We start from the raw sequence: 27,509 nt of genomic DNA on the forward strand, positions 1-27,509 counted from the left end.
CACATTCCAGCTCCTGGCTGACAAGCTAAGCATTAATCTCTCTCTCTGACTGGGTAGGCTGGGAACTAGCCAAACGGGAGGAACCTTATAAAGAGGAGTGGAGGCACCACTCCTGGGGCTTGCAATCTGGGACAGGGAATCAGAACTGCCCCAGAAGGAAGCCTACTCATCTGGTTCTGTTACTGCCACCCTATGGTGTCTCCAGCCATTAGGGAATAGGGAGAAGGAATGACATCCGATATGAAGAGGGGAAAGATCTGAACCACTTTTTGTTGGCTCATGGGATCATAGGAAAAACAACCCTCTCTCCATTTAAAAAAAAATTAAATGAAGACAGAGTTAATGGAGGCTCAAAGGGTTCAACAATAGCCCAGGAAGTACCAGCTGGACCAGTTGTTGGGAATGGACAGAGGGTGGGGCTCTGGGTGAGGAAGGAAGCCTTAAAAAAACCAGCCAAGCAGGCTGGCAGGTAGCTTCCCTTGCCTGCATCACCCACCTCCCCCCTTCCCAACCTAGGGACTCCTCTCCAAAGAGGGGCCTTTCCAGTTCCAGATCCTCATCCTATGATAACAACAGACAGTTGAGGCTTAGGTTAACTTTAAAATACGCTGATGTCGCTTTATTTACCAAAGGGGGGAGGAATAGAGCAGGGGGCTACAGTACAAAAGGTTCCCACTTAAGTCTGTCCTAGAACATCACTTAGAACATCGATGAGGAAGGGGGTGGTCACTGCTCCTCCCTACACAGTCTGGGCTCGTCCAGGCCCCCACCCTGGGCTGACATGGTTGCCTGTCCTTGGTCCTGGGAAGGAGGGCCCCAGGTTCAGGCTTATGAAGGCACTTTCATCTTCGGGCTCCCCAAGAAGAACTGAAGGAGACGGTCTACCAGGAGGGCCATACAGAAGTCGAACAGCAGGACCTGAGCAATCACCAGCTTGAACTGGAGGACATGGAGGGAGCATTAGAAGGAGGAGAGAACCCACCTAATTCTACTAGAAACTTCCCTGGTGCCTCTGGGGGAAATACAGTGGAATGAAGGAAACTCCAAGGGTCTGGACTAGAAGACTACAAGGTCAGTGTTCCCTGGAGGAAACTCCAAAGGACAGAAATGGGGCACCAGAGTCAGATGCAGCTTGAATGGAGGTCCTCCTTACCTCTACAGGGATGTCCACAAGCCCAAACTGGCTGTTGAAGTCAGGGGAAGAGCCCAACAGGAGACCAGCAACAGCAGCAGTGGATATACCGAGGCTCCACAGAAGGGGCTTGTTCTCCCGAAGGCTCTCCATGAATGGGGGACCCTGGGGGAGGCCAGGGTCACTCAAACCTCTTGCCCTAACCTCCTCCTAGGGCTCGTGTAGTCAGTGGGGTAAGGTGTTGGTGGGAATTAGGGTCTTCCCAGGACTAATATTATGGGGCTGGATGTGTTGGCAGAAATTGGGGGCCCTATAGGACTGCAGGGGTTCCTGGGGGTTAGTTCAGTAGGAGAGGCCTCACCTTATAGTTGATGGCAAAAGTGGCCATCTGCATGGCCATAGCCATGATATACACAGTGCTGTTGACCAGGCTCGGCTCAAACTCTTTGTACAAATCCACAAACTCTTCCTTCCTAGAGAAGAAGGGAGGATTAGGATTCCATAGGCATGTACTGGGACAGAAGTCATTACCCTCTAAACCCTCACAGAGCCCTACCTCTCAGTTACTGTGGGGAGAAGAAAGGGGAAGGCACAGTAACTACTCACTTGCCAGGGCTTCGGGCCTGAGCCCCCTTGTATAGGTAGATGAGACTCAGAAAGTGCACCAGAAACTGCAAGAGCACGGTGAGGATGGTGTACAGATTGAAGATGTTGGGCAGTGGCCGCTCTGGTGACAGTGTCTTCAAGGGCTAGGGGTTAGAAAGGTCTGCTCATCCTTGCTCTAGAGAGGATGAAGCAGGACAGACCCCATACTCCCAGAGAAAAAAGGAGGTATACCCATTTCCTTCAATTAGAACACACATCTTTCAGAACTCTTCCCTCATTAACCCTTGCCCCTCAGCCCTCCTAATGCATTAGAGTTCACAGGATTCAAAAACAACAACCAACCCCTTTGTGTTTGTCTTTGACCCCCATCCCCTCTGTACAGACTGCACTGACTCTAGTCCTCGAAGATCAGGCGATGTCTTCCCTCTGTCTCCCACAATGGTGGTCTGCTCGCCTGCACTGCCTCTACAAACCTTGGAGCGGGAGATGAAGAGGAAGCAGCCAGCCAGCAGTAGGCCCTGCAGTGTGGCCTGGAAGTCACTGAACTTGACCCCTTCCAGGTAGAGGACGCTCTGGCTGTAGGCAAGGATGAGCGCATTCAGGGCAAGGATCTTGAACATCTGTAGCGTGGTCACCAAAGTACACCGGCCTTGTTTGATGACGTGGCAGACTGCAGGAGAGGAAGTAGAGGGGGACAGCTCACAGTCAGGCTTGGGAACTAGAAAGGAGCCAATACTAAAAAACCTCCCATCCCTGAAGGAATGAGATCAGAGTGATGACTAGCACAGGGCCTTCAGTAAGTCCTCTGGTGGGAGGAGGCAGCAAAGGGTCGAGTATGAGGGTCAATCACCAGAAGCAGGCTGGGTTAGGGAGAATGAATGAGGATGAGGAGCTGGTCTCTATTAGTAAAGGGAGGTCAGGAAGGGTCAGTATCTGTTAGTGCTATAGCCCTCAGGACTTGAATACTCACTGCACTGAATGGATGAGAGCTTGGAGGTAAAGGGGGCCGCTATGCTAGCATCTCCCAGCTTCACAACAGGGGCATGGTCCTCCTCTAGGTCCCTTAGCACCTGGTTGAGACGCTCCTGCAGGCAGGAAGGGAGACAAACATGCCCAAGTTATAGCTCAGAAGGGCCTGTTTCCTAGAGTTCTGTGGCAATCTCACATACCCGCTGGAGATTCAGTTGCTCCTCCCGTGCAGGCCGATGTTTGATCAGCCTTGAGGGCATCCTCACATTGCTGCTGCTCAGAGAGAGTCTGCCTTCACTGGGGCCATCCCTGGGTCTTCGACGCCTCTCAAATATCCGTTCTGGGGCATTGGCCAACAGAGCAACCCCTGAAAGGTACAAGTAGGGCTGGGAAGGAAGGATATGTGCACCCTCCTTCCCTTATAGAAGACATTGGGGGACTCTGGGGAAGAGTGTGAATATTTTGGCCATAGGAAGAATGGCCACACAGCTTACAATCACTACCACACACTCACTAGGAATTCACCATGCCACCTGAACAAATTTCCATCTGTCTCAATGAATATCCCACTTTCCCCCACACCCTTACACTAGAAGCTGTATAGGCAGGCAAATGCATGACTCCCTATTCAGATGGGGAGTCTCACCCACCACCCCTTCCCTTACCCACATCCGCATGCTTCAATGCCCCAACATCATTGGTGCCATCCCCACACATCAGGGTTACGTAGCCAAGCTCCTTTAGGCTAGTGATGACAAACTCCTAGGACAGGAGGGGGAGTGGTCAGCAAGAGGGAAACCTATAATGGTCCCTTCTCCCCCACCCCTGGCCAGGCTCCAAGATCACCTTCTGTTTGGGGGAGACTCGGGCAAACACCTGTACATGGGGAATAAGCTTGAGCAGGTAGTTATGGTCATAAGCCTGGAGGTGGGCAAGGCCATCCCCTGTGAGGCACAATGCATGATTTGAAGTCAGCTCCTTCGTGGAGCTCTGGATGAGTGGGAAGACGATGGTGCCATCAATGGACTGCCACTGCCACTCAGAGCCTGTAACACATCAGGAACCACATGGTAAATTTATGTGAATTCTTTCCTTCTTTGACCTTTGGGATGCTATGATATTGTAGTGATTCTCCTACTTCTTAGCATTTCCTCTCTACCCTCTTTACTGGCTTCCTTTCCTTCTGACCACAAATTATGGGAACCCCACAAGGCAGCTCTCTCCATACTCTCCCTCACTGACCGGATAATCTTTCTGCCTTCAAATTCTACCACTATGCAAATGGTTCACATTTCCTTTATTTGGAATTTTTTATTCTGAACTTAACAAATACGAAATGAAATGTGCATTTCACATGCAAAAAAGAACATAAAAAGAAGACTGTACATGAAACTGAGAAACTGAATCTCTATAACACGCAGCTTGCCTTTCAAGTATATAATTAATTCCCCATATAACTTTTTTTTTTTGGTTAGGCAATGGGGTTAAGTGACTTGCCCAGGGTCACACAGCTGATCAGTGTTATGTGTCTGAGGTCAGATTTGAAATTCAGATCCTCCTGAATGCAGGGCCAGTGCTCTATCCACAGCACCACCTAGCTGCCCTGCCCCCCCATATAACTTCTGAAGCTGTCCTGCTCATCTATGTTTCCTTCTGACTTTCATTCTGCTCTCTTCTGTGCATTTTTTTAAAAAAGTGCTTTACTGACCCGCTTTCCTTTTTCTTTTTGGCAGCTCTTGCTAATCTCCTTATTAAAAAATATCCCTCTCATTCTACAATCGATATGCTCCATCATCAGGCTTCTGGAATTCTGGTTGGCCACTGTCTTGACCAGAGTTGTTAGCTCTTCCAAAGCTAGTTTTCCTTTACAACGCTGTTGTCATCCTAGATATGTTCTCCTGGTTTTACTCACCCCACTGCCGGAGTTCACCCAAGTCTGGTAGGTTTCTCTGAAACCAGCTCTTTCATCATTTCTTATGTTGCAATTCACATACTGTTTTGTTTGGCCATTCCCAATTCATGGACATCCCCTTAGTCTGAAGTTCTTTGCTACAAATAGGCAAGTTCTCATATTTCCAACCAATACCTCTGGACAAAGTCACACAACTGTATAAACTGTGTCCACTACACATTTATGTTGACTAATCTCAACCTCATAAGGATTCTTTAATCTTTCCCTTATTATTTTACTATTTTACAACTGACAGTGACTACTGGAAACCTCTCCTCAAGCCCTCTACTACCATCATCTCCACCCCCTCTCATTTTTCTGAGAAAAGAGAAGCTGCCTGTTGTGAGCTCATTCTTCTCCCCATTCTCCCATTTCAGCAGAAGTCCCACAAGCCATTTACTTGTGCTCTGGATCCCAACTCCAACTATCCAATTTCCTTCTAGAGTTCAACCTTTCACTCATCTCTTATTTCTCATTTACTGGAGTTTTTTCTACAGCCTATACACATTCCCAGGTCTCCTTATTCTTAGAAAAAAGGTTTTGAGGCAGCTAGGTGGCACAGTGGATAGAGCACCAGCCCTGAAGTCAGGAGGACCTGAGTTCAAATCCGGCCTCAAACCAAACACTTGACACTTACTATCTGTGTGACCCTGGGCAAGTTACTTAGCCCCAACTGCCTAAAAAAACAAAACAAAACAAAACAAAAAAAACATTTTGGGGCAGCTAGGTGGTGCAGTGGATAGAGCACAGACCCTGAAGTCAGGAGGACCTGAGTTCAAATCCAGCCTCAGACCAAACACTTGATACTTACTAGCTGTGTGACCTTGGGCAAGTCACTTAACCCCAATTGCCTAAAAATAAAATTAAAAATTAAAAAAAAGTTTCACTTGACTACCCCCCTCAAGTCATCATGTCACATCTCTTTCCCACATACAAAGCCAAAATGCCTAGAAAAAGCCATTTATGCTTACTGCCGCTACTTAACTCCCATCCCACTCCTCTCTTCCATCTAATCTGGCTTTTAACTCCATCCCTCAACCTAAAACTTCTCCCCTACGAGGTTTTACTCTATTTGCTATCTGATTGGCCCTCTCTTAGTTCTATCTTCTGTAGCTCTGAACTACCATTTCTCAGGACTGCTCCCTCCTCCCTTGACTCTGGGTGCCTTCACTTCTGGTTTTCTTCCTCCCTACCTAACTTTCTCAGCCTCCTTTGCTAGCTCATCACCTGCGGCCCAACCCCTAACAGTGGGGGTACTCAAAGGCTTGGTCCTGCACATTCTCCTATCTCCTCCTGGCCACCTCAACAGCTTCCAGGACTTTAATCAACATTTTTATTGCAGAAGTCATCTGAATCTACCTATTCTAATCTCTTCTGAATTCCTTCTAATAGTCTGAGCTCCTACAACAGCTCCCTCATTGGTCTCTGTGTTACTTTCTAATCTCTTCAACCTATTTTTGACAGAGCCATCAAAATCCTTTCCCCTGCTAAAACATCTTCAGTGGTTAATTACCTCTCGGCTTAAATATACACATCTCGCCCTGGCATTTAAAGTCTTTCACAGGGAGAGTTTCAGGGAAACCTGAAAAGTTTTATATGAATTGAAGAAGAGTGAGGTAAGACAAACCAGGAGAACAGTCTGTACAATAACAACATATCAAAGGGGAGAAAAAAGACTTTGAAAGAACTGAGAGTTGAAAAAGAAATGAAAGAAGAGGGTCACCTTTTTTAAAGTGCACCAAGAGAAGATCACAAGGAAACATAGACAAGCAGGACAGCTCTGAAGGTTACATGTTGAAATAAATACATACTACAAGGAAAAGCAAGCAGCACAGAACAGAGATTCACAGCTTTGTGTACAATTATCTTTATAAAAAATGCTACTTTGTGTGTGGGAATGCTTATTTTATTTGGTGTTAGCTAAATTCAGAATTAAAAAAATAATAAAAGAGGTTATTTTACAATCTGCCCCCAAACTTATTTCACTTTATCTGTCATAAAAGTTCTATTACAGCCAAACTGAGCCTACTTCCTATTCCCTCAACTCAGCGCCTCCCCTCCTGTGTATCTGCCATTGCCTAGGCTGTCTCCCAAGCCTAGAATGCCCTTCTTCCTTTCCCTTTACCTCTGGGAATCTTTGGCTTCCTTTGAGGCCCAGCATAGTCCCTACTACTTACATGAAGCCTTTTCTAATCATCACTTGGTTAGGGCTTTCTCCAGCCTTGAATTATGTTGCATTTACTTATGTGTGGAAGGCAAGATCTTTGAGTGCAGGGATGTTTTTGTTTTTAAATGCCAGTGATTAGCATAGAGAAGGAATTTAATAAATGTCTTTTGGATTAAATACCCCATAGGCATTTCAAAAACTCTACATGTCTAAATTTAGGATTATAATTTCCCCTTTTTCTCCAACTCCATGCAACTACTCCATTTAAATTCTTCTAGTTCTACCGATGCCACCACTACCATCCCTGCTCTCTCGTTCCTTCATCCTTTATATATTCAATCACAAAATCCTGTTGATGCTACCATGCCAGTACAGGTCTTCATCACTGTGGATTACTGAACTATCCTGTCCCTCTGCCTCTAATGTTTCCTCCTCATATATCTACACAGGTCACCACATCAAACTCAGAATCAGACTGTCATACCATAGAGACCACCTAGTTTAATTTCATTTTACAACTGAGTAAACCAGTTCCTAAGAAGGTGAACTACTCAATTGCTATCATCAATTCAGCTCTACTTAACATTCTAACATTTACTAAAGCACCAGCTCTGTGCAAGGCATCATGTACACAAAAACAAAAGATAAAATTCTCAGATCTCAAGCTTACTTCTACAGGAGGAGAAAGATACAAAAGGTGCAGAGATAGATAAATACAAAACATACACAAAGTTACATCAAGTAACTTTGAGAAGACAGCACTACCAACAAGGGAGAATCAGGAAAAGGCTTGGGTTGCTCCGAAGCAAGGGATTCCAACGGCACAGGGCAGTCCTAGCAGGCCAGTCTGCCTGAAAGAAGGGTTAGTGAAGGAAAGTAATAGGAAGACTGGCACATGGTGGAACTGTGCTTTGGAAAGCTTCAATTTCCAGGTGGAAGAGTTTGTGTTTAATCCCAGAATCAATCCAAGGAGCCACTGCAGATCTGTGAGGAAGGGAATGACACGCTCAGATCTGTGTTTTAGGAATAAGAAGTTTGAAAATTGTGTGTGGGGTGGACTGGATAGGGGGAATGATTGGAAAAAGGAAGGCTATTTAGGTGGTGTGTTGAAGGTTTGAAACAGGCAGAGAAGGGAATGAATGTCTGAGATGTTGTAGAGGAACACTGGACAAGACCTAGAAACTGATAAGATGCTGGGGAAGGTAGGCTTAGCCAGATGAAAGAACTGAGGAGGGCTTCAAGGTTGTAAACCTAAGTGACTGGCAGGACAATGCCCAGAACAGAAAGAGGAAAGGCTAGAAGAAAATAAAATGAGTTCTACTTTGAACACATTGAGTTTGAAATATCTATGAGACATCCCAATAGATAGGTCCAGCAAGTAGATGATAACAAAGGGCTGGTATTCAAGAGAAAAATAAGAGTTGGATATACAGATCTGAGTCACCAGCAAAGAGATAATTTAACCAATGCGAACTGATGAGATCATCAAGAAAGAGTGTAAACAGATAAAAGGTCTTCCTGACTGCAGGAACACGAGATACCTTCTGGACTCTTTTACCCATAGGCTTTTCAAATTCCATTTGAATTGTCTTAGGAAGGTTCTGAAGATCACCTGTTAGGGTAAGATACCAGACTTTGAGGTCCTTTCCAGAACTAAACTGCCAAGCATTCAAACTCCACTGCAAAGAATGCAACTCTGATGGGCTGGCCACGTTGTTCGAATGCAAAGTGTATGCTTGCCAAAAAGACTATTTTATGGAGAAGACACATAGGGCAAGGTTCACATGCTGGTCAGAAGATGCAATACAAGGACATTCTCAAGGCTGCTCTTAAAACTTTGGCATTGATTGTGGCCATGGGAGACAATGGCACAGAATCGCTCAGCATGGCATGCCCACATCAGAGAAGGTGCTGTCCTCTATGAGCAAAGCAGAACTGCAACAGCTCAAAGGAAACACAGGATGCATAAATTTAAAGAATCCACCCCAAATGTCCACATGGACTATCTCTGTCCAACCTGTGGTAAAGCATCCCAAGTTTGCGTTGGTCTGATCAGCCACAGTCGGACACACTGAAACGTGACTAGCACAACGATGTCAGTTTTGTCTTCTTCAAGAACGAAGGACAACAACCAACTAACCCACGGGCTGAACTGTCTTCTTCAATTGCCTTGAGGTATTTATAGCTGGATCCTGCACTGACACTTTAAACTCAACCCATCTAAAACAAAGCTAATTGTCTTTTCCCCTAGAAGACCCTTCTAACTTCAACATTTCTCTTGGTGGCGCCACAGCTCAGCCCGTCTTCCATGTTCATAACTTCTGGGCTATTCACACCTCTTCCTTATTCAGATGTCAAGTCAAGTACCAGGTTCCACTGAGTTCACTTCTGCAGCATTTCCTGAATCCTTTTCCTTCCCTTTCTCTCTCTCCAGTATTACTACCCTTCATTGAGGACCAGCCCTCATTTCCACCTTCCTGCAATGCCGCTATACCTTCACAGCCCTTCCCAACTTCATTCGGTCTCTTCTCCAAACCAGATCTTAGTACAACTTCCAGAATAATGTTTCTTAGGCACAGACCTGGCCAGATAACTCCTTGGCTAAAACACCTGCAGTAGCTTCCTAATGTCTCCCAAGTAAGGTTATTCTACGTTTTCTACCACCTGCCTCTCCCTGACTTTTTCAGCCTCATCCATTAGGTGAGAGTCAAAAGACATTTGGTAGAAATGACAGACAAGGAGATTCAGAACTGGCTGAATGGCTGAAATCAAAGAGTCCCACTGCCCATTAATGAGACAATGTCAACCTGGAAAGAGGTCTCTGGTGGAATATCTCAGGCCTTGGCCCTGGACAATTTCAAATTTTAGCAATGATTTGACCATGAAACTAGGAGCTAACGCAGCTCTGACTGAAAGGACTTAAACAGCTTGGTGACTAGCTAAATTCAATAAAGCAAAATTTAACAAGGATTTGTAAATTCACATGGATTAAAAAATTAATTTCCTAAGTATGAGATAGTGGAGAATGTTAAGGTATGTGAAAAGAACTTGGAAGTCTTAGGAGATCACAAGCAGGATGAATCAGTCAGTGTTACTCGGCAGTCAAAAAAGCAAAAGCTGATGTGGTCTTGGGCTTTATTATTTATTGGAACAAAGCCAGAGTGAACTAATAACCCAGCTTCAATGTACCATGGTCAAACATGCTGTTGAATTCTGGGCACCACAATTTAGGAAGGACACTTATATGCTGGAACACCTCTAGGAGAAGGCAACAAGGAGAATGAGGGGACTAGAAGTCACCCCATGAAAGGACTGGAGGGAAATGGGGAGGGTAGTTAAGCATGGGGAAGAGAAAAGTTGGGAGGTGGGGTTGGAGAGAAGCCATGTTCTAAGTATTTGAAGGACTACCATGGGGAAGTATTATCACTTGTTCAGTGTGGCCATAGATAGCAAAGCCAGGAACAATGATGTATGTAGGCCACAGAGACAGATTTCAGTTTCACAAAAGGAAAAAATTTCCTCAAAATTAGAGTTGTCCTTAAGTGGAACAGACAATGGTGGTGAGCTTTTCCCTCATCAGAGATCTTCAAGCAGAGGACGAACAGAGAATTCAGAGGATTTTCAATTCAGGTAAAATTGGACTTGATGGTTTCCAAGGTTCCTTCCAAATCACAATCTGTGACTAATATTCTTCTTCACGCAAGAGGTTTCAAATCCAGGGCAGCTCCCTTCTTCCTGAAACACGCTGTGCTCCCACCTCAGTGTGTTTGCTCAGGCTCTTCCCTCAGCCTGAAATATCTTCTTTCTCTTTGTATGCCTAACTCTGACTTCTCCTTTGTAGCCCCACTCAAAAGCCACCTCTGATGTAAAAGTCTTCCTGGCACTTGCCTGGTTGGTAACAACCTTCCTCTTTGTATTTCACAAGTCACTTCTTTTTTTTTTTTAAACTCTTTTAAAGCACAAATCCTATCTGATTTGTGTTGGTATTTTTTCCTCATCCTAGACTACAAGCTTCTCAAGGATAGGTACAACATACCTTCATAGCAAATAGTACGGGTTTAAGAAATACTTGTGATTATTCTGAGACCAACTCAGGCCAGTGGTATCTCCCTTTTCTGAGTTACTCCAGAACTGTACACTTATCTCAATACAAACTACACCTCTATCGACTCTTAAATGAATTGCGTGTGAGTCTCACTTCTCTAGCCACAGACCTTGGCTTTCACACAACTTAGATGACCCAAAGGAGATTCAATAACCATGTGTTGAACTAAAAGAACTGATGAGGGTGGCTGGTCAATTGTCAGTCAGTATCTGGTGAAAAAGCACAACCTACTCAGAGTTTATGTGACCTTGCAGGAGGCCCTTGCAAACTCACACCCCCATCGACGTGGAACCCCACCATGACCCTTGCTCCACTTCCCTGACCACACTGCTTCCTGCCACCAGGGGTCAACAGGGGACCTCCTGTCACCTGCACAGAATCCAAAACTTACCTTTCTGGGTGGGGGCCTGCAAGATTAATGTGTGCTCCTTCTCAATGAAATGTAGCTCCTGGGCCACGTGACAGGCTGTAAGCGGGTTATCACCTGTGATCATGACCACCTGGAGGGACAAGTCATGGCTTATGAGGGGAGTATCCAGGATGAGGTAGGAGGAGGGACAAAAAGCTCATAGTACAATGAGTACAGCATAGGGTGGAGTCACAAGGACCCGAGTTCAAATCTAACCTGACACCTTATTGGCTGGGTAACTCTGGGCCAGTCCCTTTACCTCTGCCTGCAAAGCCAGAAGGTTGGATTCCACGGCCTCTAGCATCCCTTCCAGCTCTAATCCTACAATCCCTTGAAGTGTGAGTAGGGGCAGACAGGGAGCAGGGGTAAGGGTCTCAACAAGGGAGGAAGGAACCATACCCTGTGCGACGCATTTTGAATCTCCCGAATCACAGCTCTGGAGTCAGCTTTGAGTGGGCAGGAGACTACAATGAAACCCACAAATTTCAGGTGGCATTCCAGAGTTTCACGTTTAACCTCTCGAACCTAGAAAGGAGTCAGAGAGGGTAGGTTAGCTGGAGTGCTGGAGACAGAACAGAGCTACACACCAAGGCCACTGCCAAGAACTACTACTTGGTGTCACGGGAAAGTGGGAAGGTCAGATACCTGCTGATGAGTGAGATGGCCCAGTTCCTTATATCCCAGAGCGAGGATACGGGCCCCTTCCCTGGAGATCTCAGTATGAATACTTTGATAGTCCCTTGGGCACTGAGAAAACTAGAAGAGAAAGAAAAATTGCATTATAAACTGACCAACCTAGCCACAGAGGTCTCTGGCCACCCCACTACTGTGGCCAGTAGTCCCCAAGGTATGCTCCAGGGCAACAGGAACCCATGTAGTGCCTGAGCCTCTCGTCTCAGGTACATGGTCAGCCTTGTGGAAAAGCACCAGGGTGGTGCTCACCATGGGATGCAGGGTCTCAGGGGCCCCCTTCACTGCAGCGATGTAACACAGGTCGGTGGACCCCATCTTCTCATAGGAGGCCAGCACGGACATTCGCTTCAGGGCACTGGCAAAATGAAAGCGCTGGTGAATTTTCAGTCCCTGAGTTTTAATACTTCTGGGGAAAACTTTCTCATCTGGAAACAAATAAGCAGGAGTCCTGAGGGGTTTCACTCATTAGGCAGCAAGGATACCATCCCTCCACCCCAAATCCACTCTGCTCATGTCCCACTGCTTCCCAGCACTGCTACTCTGGTGTCCAATGAGGTAGCTCTGAGCCAAACTAAACCTCCACCCCTTTACCTATGGCATGGACATAACTAACCCAAACAGGAGAACTCATTCTCTTGTGCTCACTCCCAAGGAGTCTCCAAGTGACTACTCACCTTTGGTAAGAGTCCACTCCACAGCTGTCAGCATGGCTTTCTCTAGAGGATCTCCTACCAAGGAGCCATCATCCAGTAGCACTAGGGAGTGGCATGTGGCCAGGGCCCGGTGTGTTTCTACAGGAATATTGGATACTGGCGTCACCTCCTTCCCATCTCTGCAACGATGGGAAACAGCCAGCCAGGTTACAGTGTAGAGACAGGGCTGCAAGTGCCTCTCCCAACCTCCCACCCAAAGAGTAAAAGGGATGGCTATGCATCCAATATCTCAGTCAGGCTCCTCAGTCTTGAGGAAAGCCTTGAACAACAGGAAAATGAGGGATCTGAGTAAAGCAGAAAAGTTGAGCAAGCTCCCTACTGAGGCTGAAATGCCATTCTAGAGACTGGACTATTCAGGGGTAAACCTCCACCACAGGGACTGGAATCTGCCCTAGACTACCCTAAGTGCCCTTGATTTCCATGCTACCATCTACACCTGAGACATTAAGGCCCAAGTCCTGGGTCAGGCAAAATTCCTGAGGAAACTTGAAGAGTGTTTTCTATCCTCCCCAGGGCACAGATCAGCCTCCCCTGGTCACTCACTTGAGCCCAGCCACACCTCGCACCACAAGGCTGTCGCTGGTCAGGGTGCCTGTCTTGTCAAAGCAGCACACTTGAACTTTCCCAGCAAAGGGGATCCGGAACGGCTCTGTGCAATACATGTCTGCAAGAAACAAGCTGGAGTGAAGGCCTCTGGGGCTGTCTCCATGGCTGGCCAACCTTCTCCCACCCACCTGGGCCACTCACAGAGTTTGGCCAGTGCAATGAGAGAGGTGTTGACTGCCAGAGACAGCTCAATAGGAAGCTCTGGGGGCACAACTGAGGTCAGGATCAGAGTGCATTCCAGAAACAGCTTGTATCGGTTCCTGCTGGGGTCCTTAGTGCCTGGACAGGAGACAGATGATGTGGTCTGCATAATCAGGGTCAGGACCAAAGCAAAGGACATGATCGAGGCCTGGCCAAACCTTGAGACCCAGGGAATAAGATAGTTTACCTTCAATCCAAACATACGCTGCTGCTGCAACTGCAAAGACAAGTAGGAAGAGGATGAAGATAAAGGTCTCTAGGTTGTTAGCAGTCACCCTCTTCACTCCAAAAAGGATTGTGCGAAGCAGTTTGCCCTGGGAGAGGCAGAATAAAAATTCTTTAATTGAAGTAGTAGAGATGGAAAAACCTTGCTCTTTTTCAAATACAGGAAGGGGCAGTCAATTTTCTGTATTGGGGCCTCAAAGACTAATCAGATACTAAACCCTAAACCAAGGGCAGAAGCTCAGAGGCAATGAAGATACTTCACAACAGTAATAGGGAAAATAAGTCAATCAACCTGATGGTATGATTAGAATACATGAAGGGCTCCCTCCTCCCCCTTTCAGAATGTACTGCTACATCACGCTCCTACCCACCCCACCAAATGGCTGTTACCTGTGATGTATTGAAGCCAGTCCTCAGAACATAGGCCACACAACCATTGTCGACTGCTGCAGGAGACAACCAAGTAATTAAAAGGTTGCGTGATCTCCAGAGGAAGGAGGAACCCCCCTCTGATCTGCACAGCCTGTATTTACCCAATGCCTTTACCAACTGTCACCTACTTTCAACACATTACATTATCACTTAGGTGGTGAGAAAAATACGAGCTACAACGAGGAGTAGGAAAAACCAATGTTTGATTATCCTTATACAGCTGTGTGGAGGAACAGAAGTATGGGTAATTCAGAGATCATTTCATTATTGTTCATGTACACACACACCTAAACCCGTGCTTCATTCACAGACTTTGAGTCACAGACCAAAACTGGTGACAGTCAGACCCAGGCTGGGGGCAGGTGGAAACCACATCAGTCAAAAGCCATTTTCATGGGGGGAGGGGGAGCGGGTGAGAAGAAAAGAAATGCCTGACCAGGTAGGTCATCCAATGTGGCAGTTGGAAAGAAACCTACGTTTTAGCCCTGTGGTGGCTTTCTGCGGAGCAATATGCTGCACAACCTTGGTGCCCCCAAAGATAACATGGAGGCGTGAATCAGCTTGCATGTCCAGCACATGGTCTGGGTCCAGGTCCTCAATTGGTTCCTGCAATGACATCACCAGTGACTTTCAGGACTTGGCTCCCAGATCCCCACATCCCACCTGGACTTCCATTTCTCTTGCCTCACCTTCATCTGGGGTACTGACTCCCCAGTGAGCATGGCCTCGTCCACAATGCAACGGCCCCGCAGCAGCAGCACATCACAGGGGACCAGGTTCTCATGGGGGGAGCGACCTATGGGAGGAGAGGAGGGATGCTATCACTAGGAGGCAAAGCCCATCTGATTCATGGCCCTCTAGCACCACACACATGAAAGAAGCCTGAAGAAGACAGGCTGAGGGTCATATATCTCAGGATGACCAAAGGCAGTCAGAACATCTGGGTTCTACTTCTGAGTCTACCACCAAATCAATGCACCACCATCTAAAAGTCTCTTCCTCCCTCTAAGTCTTAATTCCCACCCCCACTTCCCTTCCACACACACCCCCCGCCCTGGTCTAGAAAAGGAGATGATTGGTCTAGATCATCTCTCAGGTCCCCTTCATTTCTAAATAGCCACAATTGTCAGGAGTAGGGAGGGGAGGGGGAAGAGGCTCTATTTGGGAACTCGGATCCCTTTGCACCCAGAACGTTACCAATGGAGACGACGTCTCCAGGTATGATCTCATCACTGGAAACTGGTCTCCACTTTCGGTTCCGATAAACCTGCCAGGATGAGGTAGGGTGCTGGTGAATAAGCAGCAACTAACAGTGCCGATCTTGGCCCAAGTCTAGTCCTACCCCACAACAGATTGCCAACCCCCCCCCCATGACCTCTGCTGTCCTTAAAGCTAAGCCAAGTCCAGCCCAGCCTACACCATACCTGGATCATGTACGGCTTATTGCCCATCTTTCGAATCTCTGACATGTTCCTCATCTGCTGCTGTACCAGCGATGCCTCAAAGGCAACCAACATGGACAGGGTGAAGACACTGTAGTACCAGTACTCATCTAGGCACCATAGCCCCACACAAAACACCTGGGGAGGACCAGGAGACACAGGATGAAATCAGGCCTAGACCTGATGCTGTCCTATTTGCAAAAATTACAGCAGGAGGAGGGACCTTGATCCCTGGGAGGGTAGGGCAAGGGTTTCAGGAGGTGGGGAAGATGGGGAGAATAGTTGGCCTACTTATTCCTCAAGCTGAGGTGCCCATCATTAAATATTCCGGGAGACAACTAACAAAGTTTCACTTTTTCCCCCAAGTGAAACAACAGAGAAAATATAAGCTTCGGTAGAATATAAGCTCCTTGAGGGCAGAAACTGTTTTTCATTTTGTCTTTAGATCCCCAGTGCTTACCACGGTGCCCTGTACATAGTAGGTGCTTAATAAATGCTTGTTGGATTGGACTGGAGAGGAGAGGGCATGCACAGCAGCCCTAGCACCAGGGGCTGAACCTCAGAGACAACAGAGGTACCTTTACCTGAAACACAAAGAAGGGGGCTGTGGCTCTCTCTTTAAACAGCTCCGAGAACTCAGGCACCACCATCTCCGCCCTGAAAAGGAAACCAGCCCCCCCAACCCCACCAGGAGATATGAGGTTTCTGAAGGGTGACAGGGCAGCCCCCCAAAATCAGATGAAAATCCCCACTTCAACAACAACTGCCCCACTTGCAGACAATCTTCTGGGATATGTCTCTCCAGCTTCTAGCTCAGACCGAGGGTTAGGAAAGGCAAGTAGCAATCTGCCCCTAGAATCACTAAGGCAGAACAGACATGGCAACACTGCTGTCTCTCCCTGTGCTGACCCTGCTGTTCATTTTATTATTATCCCCAACACACACTTATTGAAGCCTGTCTTTTGCAGAGCACCACGCTGGGCACTGGGGATAGCAGTGGAAGACAGGGGCCCTGCCCTCAAGGAGCTCAGTTAGATTGCTGAGATGAGTTTCAAGGGTGAAGAGAAACAATGCACAATGTGCCAAGAGTACAGAATGTTGAGGATTTCAGAGGAGAAAGGGATCAAGGAATGACAGAGTGGTCAGAAAATCTCCATAAACAAGGTGGTTTTTGAGCTGGGTCCTAAAGGAGGAAAAGATTTAGAGAAACACTGAGGAAATAAAACATTCCAATCATGGTGGATAGTTATAAGCAAAGGCAGGAAAGATGAGCAATGCTCATGGTAGTTGGGGTTAGATGGAGAGAGACTACGGAGATCAGTTCCACTAAAGATGAAGGTTTGTATAGGGGAGCAGCAGTTGGCAAAGGTCAGATTGTAGGAGCTTCATACACAAGGCCAAAGAGTTCAGATATTTCACAGGCTATGGAGGGCCATCAAAAGTTTCTGAGCAGGAGGATGGTACTGTAGCATATAAGAAACCTAGAGGCTACATATGACAAATGGCAAGACTTCAAACATGTCACCCTAACTTTCTGTGCTTTGGAAAGATTAGTCTGACATTAGTGCACTGGATGAACTGGAAAGGGAACCATCAGGAATAAGGGAGACCTGCCAATAATCAATCTGGAGCAGTTGAAGGCAGAGACTTGATGGACTCCTAAAAAGAAGAATATTAACCCAATTCAAGGGCAGAGATTAGCTTGGTACCAACGAATTCTAGGGGCTAACTCACAGTATGTAGGAAAGGTATGAAGTCCCTGACAGGAAAGATGACTTTTCCAAGGTAAGCAGACAACTCACTTGTTGGTACCATATCTCTTTTCAGCTGCTCGGATTTCTGCATCTTCCTGAAAGCCCCGGGCATTCTGGTAGCAGGAAAAGGGGCTTCCCACAGGAAATGCCACCGGAAGGAACTTCTTTTTCTCCCCTCTGTCATAGGAGTATTTGATCTTCTGAAATTCAAAGGACAGCACCTCCTGCCCGCCTTCTCCCTGGAGGAATAGGCCTGGGTTACTCTGTGTGTGTGGTGGAGGGGAACCTGGAGGCTAAACAGATGCTGCCAGGCAAACAGGATATGGCTCCAGAAACCCTACTGAGTCTATGATGCTTACCTCATCCCGATGCAAGGCTACAAGCTCAGCGGATCCATTGTTGGGAGTTGGGACCACCTTCACCAGGGTTGCTTTGCTGGGATCATATTCCTGTAAGTTAAAGTTGAGTCCTATCTTGTCAAATGCCAGATAAACAAATATACCAATTTAAAACCAAATGAAAAAGATGGAAGACCTGTCCTAGCTTTTTAGCTCTAGCCCTCCCCCACATTCTTGTGCCATAGTCCCAGGCAACTCTAGGACTGAAAGATCTTGTCTCTTGTTCCTTCTGGCAGCAACCCTTCTCCCCTACCTTGTTTCTCAGCTCTAGGGCTTCCCCCTTTAGGGGACACACTCCCTTGGTCTGAAAACAAGGAGTATAAAATGCCTTAAGACTGGTTTCTGAGTGAGCACTTGCTCTTTTCATCCTAATGCCTTAAGGAGTAGAGATAAAAGTCTCCCCAGAGGCCAGAGAGTATTCATGACTAAAGCCACATACGCCTGCCCCAAGACACCTGAGACATCCAAGAGGCAGAACAGGTGTGTGGATGCCAAGAGTAAAGTTACTGGAGACCAGCTGCGAACACACACGTGCACAGTGCCTTGTCTCACAACAGATTTGCCACCGGACGAAGACTAATTAAACTAGATTAGAAGTGGCAGCACTGCCAGAGCCCTGGCCCTGGGCCAGCAAGGTCTCCCTCACTCAGCTCCCCCCATGCCACAACCCTGGCCACACATCTGAAATGCAAGAGGTCTCTCCTGCCCCCAGGACAAGGAAAGTCAGAAGAAGGTGACAGGCCTCGCTGAGATCACTAAGACGCCCAGCCAGGTGGGCCCGGGAATGCGGGCTCAAGAAGGCTACACACAACACGTGGAGGCTCGAGGGAGACCAGGACTGCCGGGGTGAGCAGAGTTACAGCAGCAAGGCAGGCAGAGCGGGCGGGGAAGGACAAGGCCCAGGGGAAGGCGGGGAAAGACGTGGCCTTGGGGGAGGCGCTTGGCCTTCCCACCCCGCTCCTTTCTCGCCAAAGTCCACCCTACTCTGCTCTGCCCCCTCCCCCCGCACGGACGCGCGCGCACTTACCGGAGCACAAGTGAGCGCGCAGTGCGCGTGCACGGACCAGTGGCCGGAGAGGACGGTGAGCGCGTGCAAGAGCCCGATGGCTGCCAGGGTGAGCAGAGCCGCCTCCGGGACTTCTGTCCAGCCGCCCGTCCAGCCCCAGCAGCCGGCGGCCGCGGCACCCAGCCAGGCCGGGTAGAGGAGCCCCACGAAGGGCAGCACCGTGAGGTGGCGCAGGCGGGCCAGGCGTCGGTACGGCCACACTGCGGCCACCAGCTCGTCCCCGCCCGCCACCAGTGCAGGCCCTGCGGGCAGCAGGAGTGGCCGCGCAGCCGGCGGCCCCCGAGACGGGCCGCTACAGCCATCCGAGCCCGCCGCCGCCGCCGCCGCCGCCATCTTCCTCGGCTCGGCCCTCGCTTCCGGGGACAGGAGCCGGCTCACTTCCGGTATCCCCCTTCCGCTACTCCCGCACGCCGCCATAACCGACTGTGACCGGAAGGGGAGGAACCCAGGGCCTTCCCAGGCATCCCCAGCACCTGCCGCGGTAACGACATGTGAGTAGCGGGGACCCCTTCCGGCCGGCCGAGCCCGGGAACTCGCCGGGGCCCTCCCTTCCCTCCTCTCCTCTCCCTTGCTTACGGAGACCAGGGGAGCGATAGATGCGCTCGCGCTATCTGGGCCTCCTGGAACTACCCTGGGCCTTACCTTCGTCGTCACCCCCCAAGGCCCCGCCTATCCTTCCCCAGGCCCCGCCCTCTGGGCGGCACCGCCTCTGTGGGCGGAGCCGTCTCCACTTCCTTCACTTCTCTTCTGCAGGCAGGCGGCCCTGGAAGTGACAGCGCGCTACTGCAGCCGGGAGCTGGAGCAGTATGGCCAGTGCGTGGCTGCCAAGCCGCAGTCGTGGCAGCGGGACTGCTACCACCTCAAGATGAGCATCGCCCAGTGCACTTCCTCCCAGTGAGTCTGATCGGGGCAGACGGGAGGGAAGCAGAGCTGTGGCTGCCCAGAGGAAGGGGCCAGGGCTGTGGTTCTTGACTCCTAGTCTTCTCTCCCCCTCCCCCGCCCTCTATCCAGCCCTATCATTCGTCAGATCCGTCAGGACTGTGCCGAACCTTTTGAAGCCTTTGAGCTGTGTCTCCGACAGAATGAAGCTGCCGTGGGCAATTGCTCCGAGCATGTGCGGCAATTCCTGCAGTGTGCGGAACGGGTGCAGCCGCCGGCAGAGGTGGGCAGCGGGAACTCCGGGAGGGACGGGTCTTCGGTCCGACCGAGCCTTGAGATATGTCTTGGGACGGAAGGACAGATAAGTGACCAGCGTCCTTTTCCTCCACAGCCAAACCGTCTCCAGGCGCAGTGAGCATTTATTTTTCTTGGGCCATGGAAACATTGAGCATATGTGAACATGGGATTTTCTCTGGAGAGCCGTTGGACAGAGCTTAGTCACTGATGGCTGACCCGAAGGTGCTGAGCTGATACCCCACCAACCAAATAAAGACACATTTGTACAGAGCCCTAGGTTCAAAAGCTTCTCTACCTTGGCCTGAGGGTAGTGAACTTCTCTGCTCTAGGGTAAAGGCGTGAGAAAGGACAAACAGGTCTTGTTTTTTAATTTATGAATTGTTTTCTTTGGAAAAGTCTGAATGGAAAGATTCCTCAACATGAAGAGAGTTACTGGACCTGGCCTGGAACAACCTGGGCCAGAGGGCACTCCGATCAAGAGCATAAGAGTGTCAGGGTCACTTCTGATTCGCTACCTCATGTTCCTAATGTTGGAAACTGAGCTGGATTGGGATATCTTTATGCCCTTCCTTTCCTGTTCCCTCCCCCTCAGAGTTTATAGTAGGGTGAGGTAAAATGGGGAGAGTGGAGCAAAGTTCAGAGGTAGAACAGAACAACACAGAAATTGGATTTGGAGTTAAGAGCAATGGTGTTTATTCCCTGCTCTGCTACTTACTACTGTATCAGGGACAAAGTGAGAATTTCTAAAAATTCGGTAATTACATTTCATGCTTCAGAATTCAGTATGAGATTTGGAGTACTATCTTATTGGGGATCAGTATCTAAATTAAAATACATGCTAGGGTAGGGAAAGAGAAAGAAGACATACACGTAGATCTGGAAGAAAACTCAAAGGCCAGTTAGTCCAACTCATTTATAGACTGAAGCTAGGGGAGATTAATCAATTTCACAGAATTTGAGTTGGATCTTTGCTGCTGTATGGTCTACTAACCCATATTCTAAAGAATCAGCACTTTCTCATACCCAGCAAGTGTTCAAACTGCTACTGCTTGAAGATCTACATGGAGAAACCCACCTTCTCTCCGAGCAGGCCATTTTACTTTTCAATACCTCTATTTGTTTGGCCAAAGGTCACACAAATAATGTTAAGTGGCAGAGCACAAATTTGCATGTGAATTCAGTGTTTGAGAATTTCAGTCTTCATTTCATCACACCAAACCACAATCAAAGCCACTCTTTTAGTTCCCCCAGACTCTCCTATCACTTCAACACATAGCTTTATTCCCTCCACTCTGCCACAGGACCTGTCTTTTGCCCCACTTTCCCTTTCCTGCCTAAATCTAACATTTTTCCTACTTCAGAAAGTTCTCCTAAGCTAAATTCATCCCATTCTGCTTAATGTCATTTGTCCCTTTTCCCTGCCTATGAACAGTTGCCCTTATTTCCCTGTCTTAAGGCTCACTCATAAGAGAGTACTGAGGTGAGTCATTGTCATTTCTATAGGTGAAGAGTGACAAGTTACATGGAGACTGGTACTAGAATTGTCCTAAAATTTCAACATTTTTATTCACAATCTGAACAAAGGTATATACAAAGAAATTTCCTAGTAGGCATAATGGCACTTGGATCATCTTCTCACTGAGGATCTCAAGGAATTGGCTCTTTGGAGATGCTGCTGGTTTTGGATGGTTTTCCTTAAGACAACAAACCTGTAGGGTCACTGAAAGGAGTCAGAGGCAGCATGATATAGAAGAGAAATAGGCTAGGACAGAAGAGACCTGACCTCTAGCCCCAACTCTTATATTAACTTGCTGTGTAATCTTGGACAAATCAGTTAAATTCTCTGAGAAATGATTCTAGGGTCCCTTCCGGCTGTAATAGTATAATAGGGATTTTTGTGACTGTTTTAATCCAAGTTAATTACATTGCTACCCCCACCTCCAGCTTGTTGATGTCAGAATATTGGTTTTGAAGGTCTTAAGACAGACAAATGTGGTCTTAGCAAAGAGATAAGGGCAGACTTCCCCTCTAAAATGCTCCCTTCCCCACAATTTGGCCATAGTATGTGAGGAAGGCCACTAGAGTCTTGCAATAGTGTGACCTTGGGCAAACCCTGTTTTGCCTTTTGGATCCAGTTTCCTGCTCTCTGAAACAGACCAAATTTAGAGGATTTTTTTTTTTAAGATTAACTTAAAACAGTAAAGCTTTGGGGTTAGAGCAGAGAAAACCAAATAGTCATATCAACTATAACAATCTCCCCCCTCAATCTGTCCACACTTTTTTAGGGGGGAGGGGGAAATGATTCTATAAGATTCCTGAATGTCTGGGCTCCCAATAATTCCTGTCTTCAAAGCAAAACAGACTTTAGTGTTTTAAGTCCATGATTGCCACTCAAACCTTACAACTTCTCACCTACCATCCTTTACTAAATGTAAAAGTAGTCTCATAAGTTATGCTTCCCAAACCTGTGTAAGGAAGAACCTAACCAATGAGCTACCCTAGGTCCCTACCCAAACTTAGAATATCACTCCAGAACAGCATACTGCTCAAATTCCTATTTCTCCCAATCTTGTTTCCTACTTGTCTTTCAGCTAGACATAAACATGCAAAGGGGTGTAGACATCTGATTTTCAGCTCATTATTGCTTCTCTCTGATAACATCCATTGTCATCTACCAGTGGCTCCATCACCTTCAGGCTCTTGGCGAGGGAGGGGTCTCCCCAAGGAGGAATAAGTTACTCCATCTTTATTTATCTGCTGCCAGGTGCTCTGACCTCCATCCTTTGAGGGCATTCTTCAGCCTGGACTGAGGAATTCCCTATACAGCCACATTAGACTTTTCTGACACCCTTTTACTCTGCAGATCAATGTGATTAAATCACTGGAAATGGGTTTTATAATCTCCTGGCCTTCCCTATCCTCCCCCTTCTCCATAAGTCCATAAGCCTAGGAAGTCAGTTTGCTGACTGACTGAATACTTCATCTACTTAAAGTTAAGGTAATTTCAGGTTCTCTTCTGGTTCTGATGACAATGACTTAGTTTAGTTATATGTGCATTGTTGTATTTTTATACAGGGTGTAAGCTCTTTTAAGAGCAGGGTCTCACTTTTGGCTGTGAATCAGTCCATCATTTTTTTTATCCCTAGTGCTGGCACATAGTAGACGTTTAATAAATGACTGTTGGTGGACAGATTGATGAACTCTTTCAGAGATTCTGGCCTAACCCAAGTGGCTCAGGAAAAATTCTCTCTGGCCCCAAATCAACAGGTCCCCAAAACAAAGCCCAGGATACCGAGATACCAAACAAACAAAAACCTAATTGGTGAATAATGCGGGAATTGGAGGCATGAGACATTTTTGTATGAAGAACTGGGCCGAAGATCCAGTGTTTTTTGAAGGAATGATTGTGTTCAAAAGCCTTTGTTACAGTATCACTGCTAAACACTGGGAATATGAAAACAGTCTGCCCCAGTCTGCAAGAAGCTGACATTCTAATGCAGAAGGCACAGCAGGGATGATTTTATGGTTTCGGAAAGGAAACACATTGGGTAGGTATACTTACAGCTGCAAGGCTACAGGTGAGCCTAGCAGAAGATGGCCACGTGAGGGTGTATGGGTATGTGTATACACCTATCAAAACAGCAGGCCCCAGGGCAGACATTTCAGAAAGGGTGAAAGTTTCTAGGGCATTGTTTTCCAATTCAGGTGGCTAGGAAATAGGAAGTGAAGTGGAGTATAGCTGGGGCATCTCCCCTCCCCCAGGTCCTAAGAAAAGGAGGATGAGAAAGAAAAGTACTAGTACCTTCTAGCCAGGTTTGTAGCTGGGCTGCTTTGCTGAAAGCCCATCCCAGAAGTGAGAATAGGATGGCCAAGAAGGACAAAAGCAGCAGCCAACCCCAGCCAGGAAGCCAGAGAAGATCCTAATCATCAGCTCCACTATTGCATCCTCATTCCACCCTTAGCTGAGAATCTTGAGTGCCATTATAAAAAATTCAGAGAGGTTGAAATGTTCCAAACCTGCTCTATCAAACTCATTCTTGGGCAACCTTTGACCATAAATGCCCAAGGAATGAGGGTGCTTCCCTGGGAGAAAGGGTGACAATGGAAGTAGAGAAGAGAGCGCAAAGATAGGAGGGAAATACCGAGAAGCCTCCCAAGCCTCAGCCCTTTCTGAACCCCATAGTATTTGACGATCCTGGAACTCAAGAGTTCTGTTTAAGAATATGGGATTCAGAGCTAGAAGAGATTTAAGTGATTTTCAAAGCCAACCTCGTTGGCTTGCACAGTAAGAAACTTTGGTACAGAGAGGGGAAAACAGCTTGCCCAAAGTCACATAGCAGTAGAAAGCCCTAACTCCACTACCGCAGGCATTTGAGTGGACCCTGAGTTCTTCTGGTCTGAAGGTGTGAGGGGCTGTCAGCTTAGGCCTCTCAGTCCCCAGCCTTCCAAGGGGAGCCCCCCAACAGTGATCATACAGTGGGCCAGTCCTTTCCTAAGAAGAGCCTCATCTGCTGACCCCAGTCCCATGCCCTGAAGGCTGAGGACTCTGAGGTTAGGCAACAAGAGGCAGAAAGAGAGGATATGCTTGGCTGAAAGCTTATCAGGGGTAGGGGGTGGTCCCAGGAGGCCCAGGGTCTCTAGGGCCTGCATCCCCACCAAGCTGGCCAGCCCCCTGGCTGTGAGCCCAGCCACAGTCACCCTGAGCTCCCGAAGTCTGGGCAGGAAGCGTCCTATGGCCTGCAGGGCCCCATCAGCAGGCACGGAGCATCCACACAGCTCGAGGCGCCGGAGGTGACCGAGCCCAGGCAGGGCGTCTCGAAGCCCCTGCTGGGTCACCCTGTAGGTGACCCTCAGCACCAGGGAGCACAGAGCCCCTTGCCGAGACAGGGCCCGTAGCTGCGAATCTGAGAAGGCCGGGATCCGGTCCAGCACCAGGTGCTCGAGGTGGGTCAGACTTGAGGGGCCATTCCCCGGCGGAAACCAGGCCTGGGGAAGCTCACACGACTGCAGTTCCAGGCACCGAAGCGAACGTGGCAGGCAGGAGAAGGGGATTTTGCGGAGGTCCTCTTCCAGGAGGCTGAGGCAGGCCACGTTCGGGCAGCGCTTCCCCAGCTCCTGCAGCAGGGCCGGGGACAGCAGCGGGGCCCGGGGCACGGACAGCAGGCGGCCTCGCACCTTGAGCGTCCTCAGCCCCGAGCCCAAGTACTGCCGCAGCAGCTGCCACAGCACCTTGGGCCCGACCTGTGGGCGGAAGGCGGGGAATGGCCGAGCCCTTTCCCAGGGAGACCCAAAACAAGCGCCCCGGTCCCCGCCAGCCCGGGGTGGATCGACCCCAAACACCAGGTCTCGGTCTTACCCTGTAAGGACTCAGATCCAAGCGTTTCCAGAGAGCCTTGTCCAGCATCAGCCTCCGCCAGCGCTTACACACCCTGGGGAGGAGGGTGGGCCGGGGCAGTTAAAGCCAGCCCCTTCCGGACCCCCGTCCCAGCCCCCGGCCCGTACACTGGACCCGCTGCCCAGCCCCGCCCCGGAGGCCTCAAGAGAGAGGAGAGGAGGCATCACTGGGCGTCGGGGCCTTGCAGAGCCACACCTGGAGCTCCGGAGCCGGTCCCGGAGAGGCACGAAGGACAGAATCTCCACAAGTAGCCAGTCCGGCAACTCCAAAGCCGTCGCCATCGCAACCAGGGTCGAGCTTCCGCTTCCGCTTTCCGGTGGCCGTAAAGTGCGGGCGGCGCTGTCGTGCGAAGTGAGGCAGGGGCTGTGTCTGAAGGCGAAGGGGTGAGAATCTGCGGCTGGGGCCGGGACTAAGGGCCCGGGCGGGGAAGCTGGGGGGTGTTCAAAGTCACAGCTAAGGGCAAGGGCCGAGCGGGGAGGCCGAGGGATACCGAGTCACAGCCAGGGCCACGGGCCGACCAGCGAGGTCAGGGGTGTCCGGGGTGAACGCCTGGGACAGGGGCTGGGCGAGGTTACCAGAGTGTTTAGGGCCAGGGACCGACGGTGTCCGGGGTCACAAGCAGGAGCAAGAACAGGGGTGAGAGCCGGCGAAGAGGCTGGGTGGGCTGGAAGAAAGACCCGAGCCCAGACTTTTCAGATCCTTTGTGGTCCCCAGAACCATGATCGAGGTTGTGTGTAACGACCGGCTGGGCAAGAAGGTCCGTGTGAAGTGCAAGTATCCTGTTGGTGGGAAGGCGGAGAGGTCCGGTGGGGGTGAGGGCAAGGGTTAGGGAGCGGGTGAGGGGAGTTAGGGGAGCGGGGTGGGGGGGGCAGTTGGCGTCCCCTGGTCTGCCCTCTCTTGCTTTTCCCTTAACGTATGCCCAGCACGGATGACACGATAGGAGATCTGAAGAAACTGATTGCGGCTCAGACAGGCACCCGTTGGAACAAGATTGTTCTGAAGAAATGGTGAGTGCGGCCAGGGCTGACTCAGATGTAAGGTGGGGAGGCTGATGTCAGACAGGGTCTGGGGTGAGTAGACCTGTATTCTGTACCCAGACATAAGGCCCTTTCTTTTTGAAAAGGAAGGAGGTGTGATGGCCCTGGCATTGCTTACTATCCTTTTCCCATTGCAGGTACACAATCTTCAAGGACCACGTTTCCCTGGGTGATTGTATCCTTTATGTGATATCTCTTAAGAGACTGTGGGGCCTGGAGGTTGCCCGGGAACATTCTTTCTCTTTGCTCCCCGTCTCCCATCCTGGTCTATCAGCTGAGGACCAGAAAGGACTTAACTCCTGGGGAGTAAATATCACAGCTGCTGGTATATGCCTAGACTTGAGAGGGGGGGAAGAGGGAGTGGGGAAAAGGGAAGGATTTGAGGAGTTTAAGGGTGCAACTCTTCAGATTCCATGACTCCTACTGTCAGATGAGATCCATGATGGAATGAACCTGGAGCTTTATTATCAGTAGGGGCAGCGGGCCTGCCAATTCAGCAACCCACTCCCTATTTTTAAAGTCTCACTAATAAAAATAATTTAAATGCTACTGTTGCTTCTGTGTGTGTTATTTTTTGGTGTGCTCTGAATATTATAAAAATATTATAAAAAGACTGGATGTGAGACACTTGTTAGAAACCAAGTTTTAATGAGGGACACCTGGTCAGCCAACAGACAAAAAGGAATTGCATAGTTGATTTACACTGCCCTTAAAGGATGGGGGTGGGGTTGGGGAGAGGAGATGTTTTTTACTAAGCAATGCAGCAAAACTAGAAAGAGCAGCTTGTTCTTCTAAGATGTTATTGGCTGCAATAGTTCAGGTAAGCACATCCCTATTGATCCACACTTCTTTAAAACATAGAAAAGCAGGGACAAAGTTAATGAAAGGGAGCTAGAGTGCCTGCTACATAGAGTGGGAGAGGAACATCTTTAGTACTAGAGGTCCTGCACTGACCTTTCAGGAGCAGGAAACATCAAGGCTAAAACAAAAGATAAAAAAAATTGCTGTGATGAACTGGATAGAGCACCCGCC

The 27,509-nt window shown here is 48.7% G+C and overlaps 4 protein-coding genes across 4 annotated transcripts; 2 read left to right on the forward strand and 2 right to left on the reverse strand.

Annotated features, from left to right (window-relative positions):
* Positions 1 to 592: 592 nt before the first annotated feature.
* ATP13A1 (ATPase 13A1) lies at positions 593 to 19,286 on the reverse strand. Its single transcript, XM_020995365.2, has 26 exons — positions 18,831 to 19,286; positions 17,765 to 17,854; positions 17,454 to 17,644; positions 16,236 to 16,308; positions 15,634 to 15,789; positions 15,407 to 15,476; positions 14,899 to 15,005; positions 14,686 to 14,815; positions 14,168 to 14,223; positions 13,740 to 13,866; positions 13,493 to 13,630; positions 13,289 to 13,409; positions 12,707 to 12,864; positions 12,282 to 12,457; positions 11,985 to 12,095; positions 11,739 to 11,864; positions 11,322 to 11,430; positions 3,554 to 3,753; positions 3,373 to 3,469; positions 2,908 to 3,074; positions 2,709 to 2,823; positions 2,212 to 2,408; positions 1,739 to 1,881; positions 1,494 to 1,605; positions 1,154 to 1,297; positions 593 to 939 (listed from the first exon to the last, which is right to left on the reverse strand). Exons 1-26 carry the CDS (start codon positions 19,284 to 19,286, stop codon positions 829 to 831), a joined length of 3,681 nt encoding a protein of 1,226 aa, XP_020851024.1. The 3' UTR covers positions 593 to 828.
* CHCHD5 (coiled-coil-helix-coiled-coil-helix domain containing 5) lies at positions 19,270 to 20,315 on the forward strand. Its single transcript, XM_020995367.2, has 4 exons — positions 19,270 to 19,360; positions 19,623 to 19,763; positions 19,881 to 20,031; positions 20,140 to 20,315. Coding segments are annotated over exons 1-4 (318 nt in total). The 5' UTR covers positions 19,270 to 19,358; the 3' UTR covers positions 20,164 to 20,315.
* Positions 20,316 to 21,586: 1,271 nt separating this feature from the next.
* On the reverse strand, positions 21,587 to 25,721 carry FBXL12 (F-box and leucine rich repeat protein 12). The gene is made up of 3 exons (XM_078153892.1): positions 25,636 to 25,721; positions 25,402 to 25,474; positions 21,587 to 25,286 (listed from the first exon to the last, which is right to left on the reverse strand). Exons 1-3 carry the CDS (start codon positions 25,719 to 25,721, stop codon positions 24,462 to 24,464), a joined length of 984 nt encoding a protein of 327 aa, XP_078010018.1. The 3' UTR covers positions 21,587 to 24,461.
* A 20-nt stretch (positions 25,722 to 25,741) lies between these two features.
* Positions 25,742 to 27,026, forward strand: UBL5 (ubiquitin like 5). The gene is made up of 5 exons (XM_020995369.2): positions 25,742 to 25,823; positions 26,155 to 26,214; positions 26,364 to 26,447; positions 26,615 to 26,652; positions 26,908 to 27,026. Exons 2-5 carry the CDS (start codon positions 26,159 to 26,161, stop codon positions 26,949 to 26,951), a joined length of 222 nt encoding a protein of 73 aa, XP_020851028.1. The 5' UTR covers positions 25,742 to 25,823; positions 26,155 to 26,158; the 3' UTR covers positions 26,952 to 27,026.
* The last annotated feature ends 483 nt before the right edge of the window (positions 27,027 to 27,509 follow it).

The sequence above is a fragment of the Phascolarctos cinereus genome, unplaced genomic scaffold, assembly GCF_003287225.1.
Source record: "Phascolarctos cinereus isolate Bilbo 61053 unplaced genomic scaffold, phaCin_HiC Scaffold_4;HRSCAF=312, whole genome shotgun sequence".
Classification (NCBI taxonomy): Eukaryota; Metazoa; Chordata; class Mammalia; order Diprotodontia; family Phascolarctidae; genus Phascolarctos; species Phascolarctos cinereus.